Source organism: Anabas testudineus, chromosome 18, assembly GCF_900324465.2.
Source record: "Anabas testudineus chromosome 18, fAnaTes1.2, whole genome shotgun sequence".
Classification (NCBI taxonomy): Eukaryota; Metazoa; Chordata; class Actinopteri; order Anabantiformes; family Anabantidae; genus Anabas; species Anabas testudineus.
Genome location: NC_046627.1, coordinates 25,413,630 through 25,431,011, shown reverse-complemented (window position 1 = coordinate 25,431,011; position 17,382 = coordinate 25,413,630). Strand labels below are relative to the sequence as shown.

The window sequence follows — 17,382 nt, the reverse complement described above, 5'->3', positions numbered from 1 at the left end:
GACGTTGCTTTGTTACATGAAATACAGTTTTGGGATAATGAGGTGAAGATTGAATTAGTTTTGTTCTTACTGATCGGGAAGATTGGTCAAGACTGTTACAGGAATAATTAATCACAATTAATGTTGTTTGTCCATCCTGTCCACTGCTCTGATCTCTCACCATCTTATCTCTGTCCTCAGCCTCAATCATTTTTAACAGTCTTCTCATTGTCTTCCTCTGTCCCTACAGAATAGCATCCTGTCCACCGGTACAAGTCGCAGTCGGAACTCTCCACTGACCGAAAGAGCCACGCTGGGACAGGGCATCCAGAACGGCAAGGACAGGTACAAAAACACACACTGTAAAATAAGAGGTGTGTTCAAAAGGATAGGGCAGCTGCACCCACATACAGTCGTTCTCAATTTCACTCTCGTCACTGGCAACCCAAGTAGTTGCTGTGAACACACACTTAGTACAAACACACTCACCATGGTTTGTGAATGAAGCTGGCCCGCAGCTGTCTCAGTGACTGAATCCCAGACCTTGGCTGGTACTCTCCAGAGCTGTGCCAGCTGGCTCAGGGAGGCCAAGAGCCTTCCCCCAGGGTGGGGTGAGATCTCCTGGACAAGGAGGCTCTCTTGGGAATTGAGGCGAAACCTTCAATAGATTGCAGATTCCCCGAGATGGTCTAATGGAGGCCTGCCAATCGGAGCAGAGCCAGGTTCACAGACATACTTACCTGCATTCACACATGCAGAATAACACAAGGCAAACTTCATTTGTTCTTCTTTCTAAACTTATCTTTTCTTCTTTTCTCGTAATAAAGTTTACCTCTTTACATTATCACAGAAATAAATTTAAAAGATGCAACACAAAATCAAAATCTTTCAACAAAAAAAGTAGGATTTACTAAAAATGGAGTTTCGAACTATCTCTTCCTCTGTACTGGGATATTGTGGAGTGTGATATTTCCTCCTTTATCACTTTTTATTTTCAACCTGTCTTAATTGCAATTCATCCTTCCAGCTCTCCTTTCTTCTTTGAACACACAAGGCAAATTCCCTAAAGTCAACACTGCTGCAAATTTCTGCAAAACGTTACCTTCTGGCATTGAGTACATCTGATACACGTACACACAAATAGCTCCGTGCCCATCACTCATGCTTAACTAGCTTTATACTTTGTGTGCCTTTTCTCAAGCATTAAACATTAAGCCACACCATAATCCCTACTATGTTGCAGTTTTCATTGTGCATTACTACTTTATCATGTACTCCTTTCAAATGACCCCCTTGTTCCCACAGCAGCGTCTTACCAAAAACATAAAAGTAGTTACCATTTTGTCCATGCTTGTTTCGTCATTTATTCCTATCAGCACTGCGTGGTGTATAAAGGGGTCATCTGAAACAGCATTGCTCTTTTTATTACTGTGGGTCTGTTAGCCATGGCAGGCTCTGCTAACTTAGTGGTTGTCATCTGCTTTGATTTTAAAGTGACTTTATTTGATTATCATTAATGCTTTGAAGTTTGGGCTTTTGAACTTGTTATACCCCCCCACCCAATTATTATTTTCTACCCTTTTTATCCTTTTCAAATTTTCTTATTTTGTTGTTCTTTTATCTCCATCTGAGCTTTTGTCCCTGTGGAGCCCAATTCACTCACATTTCCTTGGCACCTCCTTTCTTTTCCTTTTTTGTCTTTACATTAATCTTTCTTCTCTTTCTGTTCCTCCCTTCTCTGTCTCAGGAGATTAGGAATACTTCTGATGGAAAAATTAACTCTTTAGTGGCACTATTTGGCCCTTATACATGCCTCTTAATAGGCTTAAACACAGAGACGCACACACACCTACGCACACTGACTCCAACTCATTAACACACACAAAGCTTAAACATACATGTCACACATGCTCAAGGTTTTGCCACACACTGGGTTTTCCAGTGAATGCTGTTATTTTTCCATCACTAACTAAGCTAATCCCTGTCAGAAAGTGTATGTTTTCTTTTGGCTCTGTGTAATTAGCAGCTGTTTTGTTGAGCTCTCTACATGTCCCTCTTTCTCTCTTCTGTCTCTCGTTGCTTATTCCTCTGATATTAGTTTCTCTGTGTGGATAAAGTCAAGTTCGAGCTGTCAGTAATGTGCAGAGCTCTGTAGCCCGTAGCAACCCTGCTGATTAAGAGAGAGTTCAGGAAATAGCCGGTGTTGTTTTGCTGAATTAAGTCAATAAAATGTTCTCTGTTCCTGATATAGTCTAAACTCTGTACAGTGAAACAAGATTGATTGGAGAGGAAAAGTCAGGCACTTGACAGGCAGCAGTCAGGAGGCGTGTGAGAACTATAAAATGACAAGCTCACAGGTCAGAGTGATTATCCCATAACAGGAGTAACAGCTTTATATCCGGGCAGACATGTACATGTCTACATGGAAGACTTGCAGCGTCTTACCTGTCCAGTTTAACCTGAAAAATAGCACAAGTTGTAGGACTGCAACTAACAGAAACTAAAGATTATGTGGAAAAATAGAAAAGAAAATAGAAAGAAATTCAACAACTTGTTCTAATATGGAGCCCCGCTACAGATATTTTAGTCCACCAGTGAAGTATGAAGTAGGGTTTCTCATTCTTTGTCACAGTCATCTGGATGTTGTTGCTTTGCACATTTCGGTCTGACTTTATCTATCTATTGAAGCATGTTTTTAGTCTGCCTTAGCCAGAATAAAAATGTGTGTTGGTCTTTTGTGCACTGTCTTCTGTGTCAGGTAGGTTTTTGTACAGAAGTACAATTATCCTGTGATTGTGGTTTGTGCTTTTTCAACCATGATGACGCAGTGATGGCAGCAAAAAAGACCAACTTCTCCTCTTTGTTTAAGTCGTGTTGCTTTAAGTGTTTTCTCTCTTTTCTGTCTACTTCCTGTGTTCTTTCTCCTGTATTTCTGTTCTCTTCCCTCCTCTCTTCCTCACTCCCCCCCCCCAACCCACCCCCCTTACTGTGTTTGATAAGTGCTGCTTCTAACCATGCTTCACCTCACCTCCCTGCCCACCCACACACAAACCCTGCCCGGTGTGTTTGTCTGTCTGTTAATGTTCGAATGTATGTTTGATCGGGTGATTTTACAATGGATGTCTCTTGTGTGGCTCATGTTTATGGGTGTGTTGCGTGCGTGTGTGTGTCGGGCGGGGCACTCCTCCTCTTCCTCCCCTCCTTCCCTCCTCCCCCCCAGCCTAAACACTCCGGGCTCCCGTGCCTCTACTGCCTCGGCTGCTGCCGTCCTCTCCTCCTCCTCCTCCTCGCGTCCCCGCCACCACAAGTCCCTGTCCTCCTCCAATCATCCATGCCCCTCTGACCTGCACGCACCACGGCCCAGGCAAGTCTCTCACTCACCCTCTCTGACATTCACACACACATACACACACTTAGGCAGACATACCCTCTCAGCTCCATCAGCCTCTTTCAACACACAGTACTTTACTCAGCACAGATCATCATCCTTCACACAATGGACAAAGAGGAAAAGGAGAGATGAAGAAGGGATAAAGTGATTTGTTGGCTCTGAAACCTTCCTAAGGAGAGTGAACCACTGTTTTTGAAAACATAAAAGATACTCACTGACTACCTTTTTATTCACACACTGACCGATCTGGGCACACAACACTAAACTGGCTATTATCTGAGCCCAAATTGTTGCATCAATCAGAGAAATGATTGATTTCCTCCCCAAAGAGTTTTATTTAACACAAACTGCCAACAGACACCTCAAACCATTCACATTCACTTGAGCAAAGATAAGTTTTCCTATCTTGAGTAATTTCTGTACCTTGTGTTTTCTTTAATGTTTTATACCCTTTGGTTTGTTGTCTTTTAATTGACTAGAATCACATGCTACAGTTCATACAAGTAATACTGTAACAACAAAAGTTTCTGAAATGGAGAACCATTGAATACAAGGGAATTTGGCATTAATATAGTTGCAAAGACACTACATGATGCTGCTTTATCTAAAGGCAGGTATGTTGAGGTATTGTTCAGTTATGAATTCTTTGATTTGGTCTCTCTCTCCCACCTCACATTTACCCAGTGGACCATAGCTGAATAGTCAGAGGTTGAGAACAAGATAAGCAGGTTTTTCACTGTGTTGTTCCTTTGACAGACTGGTGGTGTTGTTTTTATTGTTTTGTTTCCTGGCAAGGAAAAAAAATAAAAATTTCACACGAGGTGTTTATGGACTAACTTAGGTTTCCACACTCAGTAATTCACTCAATAGTTATCAACTGTCTACAAGTTGAACAGATTAGTCCCTAAAAACATTACAGGGAAATAGTGTTATATACTTTGAGCATGTCAAACATGGATACATCCCTCTTCAGTTTCTAAGCCACTAGACTGAGACTATGTAATATTTTGCCCTTTACAGGTAAGTTTTCAGAATGCTAACTTGTCTGACCTGCAAAATGATGTTAGTGTGTTAGTCAGTGTCACTGTTATGTTGGTTTAAAAAAAAATGCCTGCTACCACTTCAAATTATTCCACATATTATAAAATTCACCTATTTATGTTGATAGTCATCAGCATAAATCGTCATAATTGCACAGAAGGTTGGTGCCTTCATGAGGCCTACAAATATAAAAATGAACCTCTCACTTCTCAGAACGTTTCTGTAATGCTGCTTTAAGTAAGAGTGTCAAACATAAATCACTCACATCATATAATATCTGTGCAGACATTTACAATAGGCTTTGGTTTTTGGTTTTATTTGCACACATGCTTAACACTGAAAAACACAGTTTTATAAGGTTCCTTCAATTGACAACTATACATGTTTGAACCTATTTAATAATCACATTGATGCAGAGATTTCCGGGAAAAAACAGACATAATGCAGTTACAATAGTGTTTATGCATGCTTCTGTGAAAATGCATGTCTATGATCTGTTGCATGGCCTTCATAGATATTTTAATATTATCCTGTATTGGCTTTTGTTGACAAATGGGTTTTCCCTGGCTTGTGCAAGTGAGTTTCAGTTCAGTGTGAAATAAGTAGTGTCTTTTAAGGTTTCCACAGCCTCGGTTTTTGTTCTCATAGTCTCTTTCTGTTTTGTAGAACCACCTTAGTTATTGTGCCACCCGGGAAAAGTTTTAACAATGTTGTAAAATGTCTGCTTGAAAGAATGAAATGAACCAACGATCTGTATCTCATACATCATCTGTGTGAACTGTGTGCTTGATGTGTATGTGTTGCTTTGTTGGCTTACTCCCCTGCTTGACAGTGTTTGTTTCAAGGGCTACTTTGATATTTGAAGCGTTACTCCTGCAGGATATATGGTCTTTGGATATACCATGTTCCTCAGCCAGCTTCGATACTGTGAGGCTGAACTGCGCCACTTGCACAGACAGACCCCTCCCTTCACCCTTTGTGGCAGTTGTTTAATAATAATAAAAAAAAAAAGAAAACATAAATGTCAGGCTAAAATTGCAGAAGAGCAAATGTCAAGGTGGCCCTCTGGCTGTATGTGGGTTTGTCTGCTCTATGTTGAAGTCTTGTTCTGTTGCATGCATCATTCAGCAGTGAGCTTGGGCTGTTCAGAACCTGGTTGGGAACGCTGGAGAGAAGGTACCACTCAAACACATAGACTGTAGCCTGAGTGAGGAATAGGCACCTTATCTCTCAGAACACAGTCTGTGCCCTTCCATTCCTATTTTATCTAGCTGTCCTCAAAATACCCCTCTAAAAAACTTAAATACCATCCAGATAATACCAAATACCATTATCATAAATTTACAATACTTCCAGCCACCAGTCTATAAAGCGAGCGATGCTGAGCACACGTAGCTTCACATTCTTAGAAGTAGAGGTGTAGTGTAAATCAAATGTCTACCATGAAAATAAAAATGACCCAGCTGCACTATAAAGACACGTCAGCCTGTATCTGGCTTATAGCACGCCTTCTTTACAATCTACCGCTGCATTATTTTTAAATCTGTCACAATAAACGTCTTTCCACACACTGAAACACGTCTGAAAATAATGATATTTTCCTCTTTGCAGTATGTATTCCTTTCTAATCAATAGTCATCAGCATTAACTATGAAGTGTCACGCAGGTCGACATTAATCTGCCTGATCCAGCTTTTCTTTCCTTGAATCTGTATCCATAGATGAACTGTATTTGTGCGTGTAGGCACCTGTCCTCGATTTAGGACATAAGCATATCCACAGTTAATTATGAGGACATGCTTCATACAGCTCCACTGAAGCTGATTGTCTTAGAGTCAGCACAGGACAGGAGAATTGTATACCTGCCTGATCACAATGTCCATGACCTCTGCTACTGTTACTGCTCCCACACATTTATTAGAAACTGCATATAAAACCTGCATATGAAACTGTTTGCTTTTAAATCCAAGATATGTTTTAATGCATATTTCTGCACATCTGAAATAATATCAACACAGTTATTTAACTGTTAAATAAAATATGAACTGAAAAGCAGTCTAATTATGTAATATGAATTGTAGAAGGCAGTGGTAGCAAGTAACATAAAAATGTTTTGATTCTTGTTAATGTGGTTAACAAAAAATAAAAACAAAGTTATGTAAAGCTAGACCTCAGAGCATCAGAGATACTGATACAGATTAGTTTGCATGGCAGATGGCAGCTTCTAATGTAAGTGACATTTTAACAAAGCTTTTGTAAGTGTCTACGTCACTGGTCTAAAATGGAAGAGATTACAGTGGAAAAAGAGAATAACTAAACTTTTGCGAGTAGAATATGGTCAGCTCATCTGCAGGCATTTACCTGCCTTTTGCAACTTAATAGTAATGACTTTTGCTACCCTTCACTCTTTGATGACAATATTGAAGTGTACATTTATCCTGCACCAACAACCATTGTGTGGATATGCATGCCCTCTGTCCTGTTGCTGCTTTCTACATAGAAATACCCTCATGTATTAATCACTAAATGATTCCACTCATTCATCTGTCTTGTCTTTAACTGTTTGCACTTTGTGCATTTGCCATGTCTATTTTTTTGTGTGCGTTTGCCATCTGCTGAGGGTGTGCAGATGAAGATGCATGCTCACATCCTTATGAAGCAAATGCAACCTTTTAGCTCAGTGTATAGTTTGTGTGTGGCATGTGTGAGAAGGAGCTGGGGGCCTTGTGATTCTTTGCCTTCCTACCAGGGTGAAGATGATTAACTTTGGGTGTGTGGGTGTGTCTCTCACTGACCTGATGTGGAACCTATGTAATACTGACACAGTAAACTATAGGGTTTATAGGAAACATCAGGGCGAGAAGACAATGAACAGACATAGGTAGTTGTATGACTTTACATTGAGGTAAGAAACACTTCAGATTAATTATGTTTGATCAGTGTCTAATTGTGTGTTTCCTCTTCACCTCTTTTTGTTCATCTACCTCTTGTTGTCTTTCGCTTTTCATTCCATCTTCTCCACCCTTTTCTTTATTTTTTGCTTCTCGTATATCCCATCTTCTCCATCTTGAATTCTTCTTCATTGCACCTTATCTTCCCCCGCCTCTCCTTCTATCACACCTACAAACTTTTCATCCCGCTGCAATATTTTAACACCTTTCTTTACCATGCCTCCTTCCATTTCCCTCCTCTGTCTTCTCGCTCTGCTCTATAGCGCCCCACCTCAGCGGGCGCCTGGTGCCTCCCCATCTGCCCACAACATCAGTAGCGCTGCTGTGTCAGACCGTACCAACTTTCCCAGAGGAACGGTGATCCGGAGCACGTTCCATGCAGGCCAGCAGCGGACTGCCCGGGACCAGCAGGGCTCTACCTTCACCGGCGGCCCTGCGTCTCCGTCACTGTCACACGGTAACAGCCAGGCCCGCAGGACACACGGTGCCACAGGGATTTTCAGCAAGTTCACATCCAAATTTGTACGCAGGTGAGTAAGGCAAAGGTGACTCGCATAAAGCATGGGAAAATGGGACGGCTGAATTGTCAACATTATATTTTGTGTCCGTTAAAAAGCAAACAGGAAGGACATAAAAGGATACAGGACAAATGAATATAGTTTGTTGGTTTGTAAATGTAAAGCAGTCACGATAGCAGCTGTTATTATCCACCTACTTTGTAACTTAAGTGTTGTTTGAAGGTTTGCAGAGTATTGAGGTTTCAGTTTAAACTAGAAAATGAGTAGGTTTACATTACCAGTCATATCATGTGCGCATTTCCCCTCAGGAACATTTTACTGTATGTCTATGTGATCTCTGGCTTTCAGAGTATTTCTTTAAAAGGGCTGGTCTCAGCTCTTCCGTATCACTAAACCCGTGCTGATCTGTAACTCTGCAGAGAGTAGAAAGGGAGAGGAAGGGAACAGCTGCGTCTTCTCTGTAATTTAGTTTGAAGCTGTGGTGACTAAGGAGTAATTCTGGTTTTGGTTCTACGTCTGGCCCAGTTTTCATCTCACTCTTCAACTGCAGGTTGCAGCAGTTAAACTGCTCTCATGGGTACCTGGGTTGTAATGAAAGCTGAAGTCGTAAAGTGTATTTATAAATATCTATAATTTATATATACATATAATATACTGTATATAGTGTTTTTTTTAATAAAGAGGTTAAAATTACAAAACAGCAGGGCAGGACACAACATGTTGGAGCAAACACAGCAGAAAGAAGTTTCAGTTTTGTGTTTTTTAGAGGGACTATTTGTGCCTGCCGATTAATACATGTGACCCTATATACTTGTCAGTTTGGACTTAAATAATGTGAAGGTAAAGGTGATGAAGTCTGTGCTTAGTGGATAAGACAAAAGGAAAAGAGCACTGAGCAGACAAGAAGAGAAGAAGTGAGGCTGGTTCCCATATTATTATCAGAGGTCACTGTCACATTTGAAGAGAGGAAGTATCATGAAGTGAGAGTTTAAATGTGGCAACAAAAAGTGAGCAACGAAAGAATGAAGAGCTTAGAGGGCAGGTAAGGCTCAGGTTTTCATCTTCATTCACACCAGCCATCCCTCAAGGTTCAGTGTACGGTTATATTTATGGTGATTTTGTTTCCTTGAAGACTGGGATTACGAACAATCAAGTATCTTGACTGCATTTGTGGGTGTTGGTGTAGAGTTTGTGTGTGTGTGTGTGTGTGTGTGTGTGTGTGTGTGTGTGTGTGTGTGTGTGTGTGTGTGTGTGTGTGTGTGTGTGTGTGTGTGTGTGTGTGTGTGTGTGTGTGTGTGTGTGTGCGCGCGCGCGCGCGCGCGTGTATAAGAGGCGGAGGTACGTACAGGCACAGAGACTCTCCAGGCCTCCCACTCAGAGATACTGTAGCTCCGTGGCGACAGTATCCATGGTTACACCGGAGATATCACTTTTCCCTCAACTATAAATACCGTTACTGGGGACACCTTGACACACACACACACACACACACACACACACACACACACACACACACACACACACACGTACACGTGTTTGAAGGACAGAGAAACATCACTCTCCAAAGCGGGAAAATGCTGTTATATGATATGTTAATAAAACACACACCTCCACCGGTGTGTGTGTGTGTGTGTGTGTGTGTGTGTGTGGTCAAACTGTACGAACGCAACACAATCTCTCTGTCTCCACAGCTTCGACTTCCTACCAGCATGCCAACTTGTGTGTGTTAATAAGATTAGAGTTCAATACGTGTGAGTGTGTGTGTGTGTGTGTGTGTGTGTGTGCTAGTTAAAGATTAAGTTGTTGCTTAACCTGTACTTTCTCATGTGAAATGCGTCTTTGTGTGTATAGGAGGTGTGTTTTTTTTTTTTTGGTTTTTGTTTTTATGTTTATCACACTTGTACCTTTCACCTCACAAACCCTTCTTTTCAGGATCACCCAGGACTGCTCTGAAAGTGGAGAAACATTTCATTTTATGTTGGCAAAGGGGGTGTTCAGTTGTGCATTTAATAATATCTGTTCACACGTTCGCACCGATAATCCCCAAATTTAATTGCTCTGAGATTAAAAGTCGACAGCAGGAACAGAACTTTTTTTTTTTTTAATATGTTGCTTTGTGCTTGCTGCTTCAATCCTAAGTGTGTCTTGTACTTTGTCTTGGACTTTTTATTTCTGAGAGTTTGCTTTAAAGTTTGGTGCTCAAAGGACAGCTTGTCTTTTACAGGAAAGTCATAAATATATACATTTTATACATGGTTTTTTTCTCTTTCTTTCTTTATCCCTCTTTTGTTTTTGTAGAAATCTCTCGTTCAGGTTTCCGAGAAGGTAGGCAACCTCCCCAAAGTTAAATATAACCCCTTGATATATATATATATACACATATATTCTCTTCCTCATATATATTTTATACACACACATATATATATATGTATATATATGTCGATATATATATATATATATACATATATATATCTCCTCCCCTTTTGGTGTTTCATGCAGCGTTTTGTTGAAATCTTTCGTGCCTTCAGCCTTATCTTTACTCCTATTTTTTTCTGTGGTTGCCCCCACCCCCCTCCTTTTTTTTTTTCATTTGAGACTTCTGGTTTCGAGTGCCGTGTTTTGGCCCATTTTTGATTTTTATTTATTTATTTTTACTAACTCACCCAGCCACCCACTCACTTAACTCACTCACTCACTCACTCCATCATCATGCAGCATAATAACACCTCAATCCTCTTCGTCCCTCCATCGTCCCTCCCGCCCACTTGTACTTCATCCTCATCCCCACTTTTCCCTTTATTTACCAGGTAGAGTGTGTGTGTGTGTGTGTGTGTGTGTGTGTGTGTGTGTGTGTGTGTGTGTGTGTGTGTGTCAGTGGCCGAGCGAGCTTGTAGCATCCCAGTTTTAGGTTGAGACTTAATGATGTGATAGATCAAACGACTCCCTGCTCCTAACGCTTTTGCTTTCTTAGTGGCAGATGCAGGTATATTGTTCTTCTGTTGTGCACCAGAGACCTTCCTCTCCATATGTTAAAAACGGGTGAGGTGATGTAGCAAATGTCATCCTTTTGACCAAACTATATTATTTTCCTCATTCTCTTTAGCGTAAGAGATTAAAGTAGCACTAGGATCGGATATCTTTGTTTTAAATTGGATATCATTATAAGTATAGTTTTGTAATGTTGCTAACCATAACTCACGCTAACGCCATCTACAAAACCCTCTAAACCCATCACCCATCTTACCTTTTTGTTTTCATCAGTGTAATTACAATTTCCGTAACAGTCAAGTTTCTGGACAATCCCTTGGGGAGGTAGCATTTACTAAGACGTGTGTGGCTGCAGTTGTGGACTGAGGTATAGAAGAGGGAAAGGACCCAGGAGGGACGGAGCAGCAGTGTTTCTCAGGCTGCACTCCTTTCTTTCACTGCTCTCTTCTTATTCCCTGGCACTGACTCTTAACAGCAGCATCAACAGAACTGGATGGCTTTGACCTACTCTCTCTGGAAAAGACCTTTATGCTGTGAACACACACAGAGATGACAATCTCTGCACAAATATGTCTATTTGCACGAACACACATTTATATTTGTAAATGCTAAACACGCATTTCACAAGCACATTTCTCTCACACTTCCTGAGTGTGTCGGCTGCTTTTCATCATCAGGTAGAGCAACTTCCTTTAATGTGGAGCATTGCACCACCTGGTGGTTAGAAGCTGTACTACTAATTTATTGTCACAGTGTTGTGATTGAGTTTTTTTATATAGAGGCTATTAAAAGATTCTCATAAGCAATTAAATGCGAAATAAAATCAGTAAAACTATCTGCTTTAAAATAATAATGGTTAACTGGGAGTCTACATTGCTAAAAAAGAGACATATATTTGGGATTAAAGGATCATCTTTTAGTCCTTTGTTTTTCCGTGACCACTTCACTGTGCCCCTTCTCTGTGAGCCATTTTGCATCCCATCATATTTACCTAAATCACAACTGGGCATGCAAAATGGCACAAACTTTTATTATTTAAGAAATTCTTGTGTACCTTTATTTTTGTCCCCTCCCCCCACTTGTCATCTTCCATGTGCTATATTTTAACCATGTTTCTGTTGCAGGAGGCATCATACATGTTGTGTTTGGTTATTTGTTTAATGGGGCAAAACAGGAGTGACACATTTTCCCCCGACAAAAAGGATTTAAGATCACAAAACTGTTGAAATTCCTTCATGTTCCTTTCCTACCATTGTCTGCATGTGTTTTTGTTGTCGTCTGTCTTAGCGTTTTTTTTGTTGTTGTCGTCTGCTTTTCTCCCTTCCCGTTTATCTTTGTGCGTCATGTCCGCTGGTATGTGAGAGAGTATTTCTGTGTGTGTTACATATGTGTTGCAATGGCTGCAGTTATAGTGTTGTTTTCAGGCAGTGTGTGTAGGTCCAGTGTTACTAACACAGGTCTAAATGCAGTGGTGGGATCGTAACGCTCCTAACCTTCTTTAGCCACAGGACTCGCCCTCACCATGCCGACCGTTCTGTTCCAACCCATTCCATATTGTTCCACACACCTCTTTCCATTCTGCACTGGCTCATGTTGTAAACGCTCCAGACCGGTTCCACCTCCACTTGGACCATTCATTTCCAACGAGTTTTGTTTTCACAGCTACATTTAATACAAGCTTTCAAAAAACCCTCATGTTTGGAAGTTATGTAAATGTTTAGCAGCTTTCACCGACCGTCCTAATGCAACCGATTTAATAGGTCACTAAATAGAAATCACTGCATTGGAAAATGGTCCCTAAGACCTTAGGAATGACTTCATACATCAGGTTAGAGAAATGTTTTTAAATACATGGTCCATCTTAGTTTTGTTCTCCATACATCTTTTCATCTGTTAGGACGTCTGCTCAGTGGGGAGCTTGGAACCTGGAGCATAGAAATGCACTGTGGACTGCGAAGTCTCTGGAGGAGCAGTTAGTTTGGAATATTTGGCAAAAGCGTTTAATGTGGTTGGATTGAAACATTCAGGCAGGCATGACGAGCAGCGGGACTGTGTTCAGCCACCTGATTTATTATCTGTGTAAGAATCCAAAATGTTGCGCCTGAACCTTAAAAAAAGACTAAACTTGTGTTGATTTTTCTCGAGGAGTCCGTATGAGGGAGAGGGTCGGGATGAGGGGAGCAGGTGAGATACAGAACAGCCCGAAAAACCCTAGAACCCTAAGAGTCTACCAAAGCCGCCTGTCAATCAGTAGACTGGAGCCAATCAGTAGATGATCTCTGAGCTTGTTGTGAATGGTCGGGAGAGGGGGGGAGCAAGGTGGGGTTATAATTGGTGGTGATGGTGATAATGGCTTGACCAATCAGGGGACGGGAGGTTAGCAGTGAATGGTAGCATCCCAGGGAGTAGATGGGGTGGAGGTTGACTTGCATGGTGGAGTGTGGCTGTGTGTGTGTGTGTGTGTGTGTGTGTGTGTGTGTGTGTGTGTGAGTGTGAGTGTGAGTGTGAGTGGGGAAATCAGATCAAAGTACCCGAATGTGTGTTTGTGTGTCAGTAGACACGTAGCTCGCTGTATCTCGACAAACACACATGAAATCCTACACGTCTTTGTGACCTAAGAAACGTGCACACAAACACACGTGGGTACTTAAAAAAATTTGTTTGCTTTTTGTCTTCATCCATTTCCACAACCTCATCATCTCCCTCTTCCTCTCCTTTCTTCCCCCGCTTGTTTCCTCTTTTTTATTTTGAAACGATTCACTCAATCTCACACTTTTTCTCTCTTTGCTCATTTCGTCTCTCCTCTTTTCTTTGTCCTCCACCTTCCTCCTCTCCTCTCGCTCCTCTCGCTGCCCTCTTCTCTTCCTACCCTCTCTTCCTGTCCTCTGTCCTTTCTATCTCTTCTTGCCCTGCTCCGCCTCTCCCTGCACCCACCCATCCCTCCACCCCAGGTCCATGCTGAGCAGCACAGTTGACAAGACCGAGAAGACATCCGGTGGCGTTCTCTCCTCCTCTTCCAACAATGATGAGAACAACTCCTCTCCAGGATCTGGTAACACTGGTACGTCGAGTTTTGTCTTTGTTTTTTTCTATTGGTAGAAAAAACAAACCCGTCACCTGCTGTGTTTCATGAACTCTTTTATTAACGGCCAATAGAAATGTTTCTCCAATATTGTTTGCAGTTAGATAAATAAAGCGAAATAGGTCTTTACAGACCTTTGAGCCACTCTGTATCCCACACTGGCAGTTAAAAATGAGAACAACTTCCTATTTTACCTCAAACTTTACAGAAGCATGTTTCTGGAGCACTGCAGCATCTTTAAATCAGTTCATCAATAATGACAGCGCTCATTAGCTGCAGCTACTTTCATGGCCTAATTCAATTGTTCTTAATCCAGCGACGGTGCCGTTCAGATTCTGATTATCAATTCTCATTATTGTCTTGATGGGGTTTTATATCGGAGGTCACTGTGGTCATTATCTGATGCCTTATTTGTCATTGCTCTTTGCTCCTGTCTTTCCATTCTCGTCTCCCTCTACACATCTGTTTTTCATTCCTCCTTCTCTTCACATTTATCACCTCACGTCTTCCTGTTGCTGGTTTTTATCCTTTATCGCCTTGTGTAACTTAATAATTGCGTCTTTCCTCCTGACGTCAGATTTTTCCCTGTAGTCTTGTCATGACTGGGATGTTTCACCCTCTCCCCATTTCTCTCCCGCAGGTGGTACCGGCACTCCCCCGGCCATTACCAGCCAGAAGGAATCGGCCAAGCCGCGCTCACTGCGCTTCACCTGGTCCATGAAGACCACGTCATCTATGGAGCCCATGGAGATGATGCGCGAGATCCGCAAGGTGCTCGATTCCAACAGCTGCGAGTACGAGATGCGTGAGCGCTACATGCTGCTGTGTGTGTCAGGAAACCCGGCGCGCGACGACTTCGTCCAGTGGGAGATGGAGGTGTGCAAGCTGCCACGGCTCTCTCTCAATGGCGTGCGCTTCAAACGGATCTCGGGCACGTCCATCGCCTTCAAGAACATTGCCTCAAAGATTGCCAACGAGCTCAAACTGTGAGTGCGGAGGAGCAGCGAGGAGAGACGAGATTAATGGGCAGAGGTGGGAGGGTGAAGGGAGTGATGGCGGGAATGAAGGTGATACTGTAGGTGGGGTGGGGGACGCTGTGGAGGTCACGAGGGAAGCTCCAGCGTGGGGTCACTTTAAAAATAACACGATTATTCCGGTTATCTGGACACAGGTCTGAAGTAGGGCTGTTGGTTGAGTGAGACTAGAAACGCTCTTTTCTAGAAGTTTAGTTCCTCCGTTCCCGAAGCCCTGCAGTTGAAACTCGGAGCTGATTTCCTCGGAGTTGTGAAGTACTTACAGGCCGACGTCTTCTCTCCCTGCTGGGTTTCTTTGGTCACGTTCTACTTAGACGTTCCACTCTTCTGCATGTCCAATCTGCTCTGTTTTTTAGAATTCACACTTTGATCACTTTGACCACTCCTTTCACTTCTTCCTGCTATTTATTCAGTTCCTCTGCACGGTTCTGCTGCCAGGTTTTTGTTTTTTGTTTGTTTGTTTTTGCTAGGGGGGAAACCAGGTGAACACGGAGACTTGGATGGAGGACAAAGAGAGCAGAGGAACGCTGAAATAAAAGTTGTAGTTTGTCTCTCAATGATTGACGCGATGTCTGGAGCCTTATTTTGCTGGAAAACTCAAAGGAGTTTTGATTGAGTTTGTTCTCATTGTCCTCCAAAACTGAATGGACTCCTAACTGAGCCAGGACTTTGGCTGCTGAAGCCCACTCCCCACACACACACACACACACACACACACACACACACACACCCCTACACCTACAGATGGATTTTAGATGGATGAACTCTTGCTGTCATTGGTTAAAGGACCTCCACCTTCCACCTGCCTGCCCTGAAAGGAACTCCTAAAAACCCGTCTGATCCATCCTTCCACACACACACACACACACACTCTCAACCACCCTCTCCCTTATAGTTGAAACCGAACTCGGCACAAACACAACCATCTTCTCACCACTTCACTCCTTTTTTTCTTTCCTTACTTTTAATTTCTCTCTCCATCAAATCGAAGAGGCCAGTTAAGAGTGGGTGTGGTAATCGATCGTACGGACGACATCTTTCAAGTCTGTACTTCTTATTTTTATTTTTTTAAGGTAGTTTCTTCTTTTATTGCTTTTAAAGAGTTGTGCACTGGAAAAGTGGGGCATATTGGAACCTGGGGAGGGGTGGACGAGGTCATTGATGGCTTTTATGTTGCTTTCTCTTTTCTCTTTGGAAGAAATACATTTGGGTTTTGTTTTTGTCGCCTATGTCAGCACATAAAATGATTTGTCCCTTTTTATGTTGGTATCACTTCGGTTGGCATCACGCCTTCATATTCAGAATGTCAGCCCTGAACCGACGCTTTTCTTGTCCCTTTTTTTCCCCTGCACATCGCCCCCTCTGCTCCACCTGTTCCCAAAGAGCAAACTCACAACAAAGGTGTCGTTGGAGTATGTAACAGTGTGTGTGTGTGTGTGTGTGAGAAAGAGACAGAGAGAGAGAGAGAAAGAGAGTGTGAGCTAGTGTGTACTGTAAGAGATCACTGGAAAACAAAAAACAAAAAGAATCGACGACGAATGGTGAATTACTTTCCTCTATTTTTGATTTGATAATATTTTTGTGTCGTTGGAAATTTTGGGTTTGTACAGATTTGGAGTTTTTCTGTTTTTCTGGACGCGGTGTCAAGGGTCATGTAGGATCATATCATTGCTGCCTTTTTGGTGTAGTGCACCTTTAAGACACACGCACACACACATAGCTTGTAGTGTATTGAATTAAACACAGACCCCCCCCTCCCCTCCCCTCCTCTCCCCTGAAGTGCAGGAGTTATCAGTGTATTTAATGATGTGGATGGTGGTGACAACTACTGCTCATTTTTGGCCATTTTTATTTTTCTGTGTCTTGTTTTTATTTTGATATATATATATATAAATATATATAATTTTTTTAAAGGCCTTATCTGTCCCGAATGGCTTGAAGCTGAGAGAGAAAGCAGGTGAGACTTCTTTGTTTTCGTTCTCATGTCGGAGGACGTGTTCACATTCAAAACCACAAACCAAAAGAAGTCGCTTCCTCCTCTCTTTCTCTGCGTTTGATGCTTGTTGAAGCAGAAGAAAAACAGCCAGAGACACGCGGGGTTAGAGCAGGGGGGACAAGGCTGGGTCCCGTCAGCTGGTTGTACTAACTTAACACTTTTCTTTCTAACTATCACAATGACATACTGTCGTTTTTATTTTAGTTCTTTTTTGGTTTTTAATACGTCAGATTTTCCTTTAAGAGCTGATCATTGTATTAAGGTGCTGGGTATTGAATTCTAATTATTATTCTGGCTGTTGCTGTTATATTATCTCTTTCAGGGTTGATTTTATTTTACATTATTCAGTTTTACATTGCTGTAATTTACATTGATTTTAAATGTGTTTTGAGCAAACTGTAAC

At 41.9% G+C, this 17,382-nt stretch overlaps 1 protein-coding gene and 1 long non-coding RNA gene across 14 annotated transcripts in view; one reads left to right on the top strand and one right to left on the bottom strand.

Moving 5' to 3' along the window:
• Positions 1 to 15,840, top strand: part of mark2b (MAP/microtubule affinity-regulating kinase 2b) — a 46,482-nt gene extending 30,642 nt beyond the window's left edge. For 5 of the 13 annotated variants that reach the window (XM_026352934.1, XM_026352926.1, XM_026352936.1 and 2 more), the window contains exons 15-21: positions 230 to 324; positions 3,200 to 3,343; positions 7,625 to 7,891; positions 10,178 to 10,204; positions 13,013 to 13,051; positions 13,819 to 13,928; positions 14,590 to 15,840. In XM_026352934.1, the coding sequence (XP_026208719.1) occupies positions 230 to 324; positions 3,200 to 3,343; positions 7,625 to 7,891; positions 10,178 to 10,204; positions 13,013 to 13,051; positions 13,819 to 13,928; positions 14,590 to 14,939 (1,032 nt within the window). In that variant the 3' untranslated portion in view covers positions 14,940 to 15,840. The remainder of the gene's footprint in view (positions 1 to 229; positions 325 to 3,199; positions 3,344 to 7,624; positions 7,892 to 10,177; positions 10,205 to 13,012; positions 13,052 to 13,818; positions 13,929 to 14,589) is intronic. The other 8 variants (XM_026352938.1, XM_026352939.1, XM_026352929.1 and 5 more) reach the window with 7 other exon arrangements.
• Positions 15,423 to 15,974, bottom strand: LOC113157448. The gene is made up of 2 exons (XR_003298482.1): positions 15,837 to 15,974; positions 15,423 to 15,715 (listed from the first exon to the last, which is right to left on the bottom strand). It is a non-coding gene; the product is annotated as an uncharacterized LOC113157448 (long non-coding RNA).
• Positions 15,975 to 17,382: the final 1,408 nt, after the last annotated feature.